Source organism: Gavialis gangeticus, unplaced genomic scaffold (assembly GCF_001723915.1).
Source record: "Gavialis gangeticus isolate Ggan-Ray unplaced genomic scaffold, GavGan_comp1, whole genome shotgun sequence".
Taxonomy (NCBI): domain Eukaryota; kingdom Metazoa; phylum Chordata; order Crocodylia; family Gavialidae; genus Gavialis; species Gavialis gangeticus.
The window spans coordinates 12,322,501-12,323,156 of record NW_017729017.1 but is presented as its reverse complement, the minus strand read 5'-3'; the positions used below and the strand labels follow the sequence as shown (position 1 = coordinate 12,323,156).

The following is a 656-nucleotide window of genomic DNA, read 5'->3' as shown; positions in this document are numbered from 1 at the left end:
CAAGCCCAGTACCAGGTGTCCCCCCCCCCCCCCAAAAAAAAAACAAAAAAAACCCTCCCGCCTATTCAAAACTTAGTTGAATTATAGTCGAACTGCCCAAAATGTTCACTTGTGGAGGCTGTGCAATGAAAATGCAAATAGGTGTGTCATATTGGTTTCTGCCTCTGGTTCACCAGTAAATAATGTCTGTCCTAGAGCTTCAAACCTGCCACAGGCTCACAGTAGCTTTGATCCTCCCCAGATGGTAGGAAATGGCGGAATAGAGCAGGGGCAGGAGACTGGCTGTTCACTGGACAGGTCTAACCAGCTAACTTGTTCTATGATACCTCACAAGTAAAACCCCTGGCCAAGTCTAAGTGTGGTATCTGTATTTCCCCTCCTACCTAACCTAGGCTTCCATGTCATGATGTTTTCCTCAGCACAACTGATCCTGCTGAGCAGGGCATTCGGGCTGCCCTCTGGACAATCATGATCGATGTGGTAAGTCAGCCAACAGTACATGCATCCAGTTAGCTGTTTGCTTTAATCAAGGTATTGAATGGAATTAATTATGGGATTTGGGGGCTGGATTACTCCAGATGTGGTGGAAGTGAGAGCTGGAATCTTTCAGATCAGTGACTCCAGTGTGAATACAGGCTGGGGGATGGGGGTGGGGG

General features: G+C 47.7%; 1 protein-coding gene across 1 annotated transcript in view; it reads left to right on the top strand.

The window, feature by feature from the left end:
* The window catches only part of LOC109294592, an 8,490-nt gene that overhangs the window by 5,751 nt on the left and 2,083 nt on the right, over positions 1-656 (top strand). The window contains exon 5 of the mRNA XM_019513013.1: positions 393-480. Coding sequence (XP_019368558.1) covers positions 393-480 — 88 coding nt within the window. The remainder of the gene's footprint in view (positions 1-392; positions 481-656) is intronic.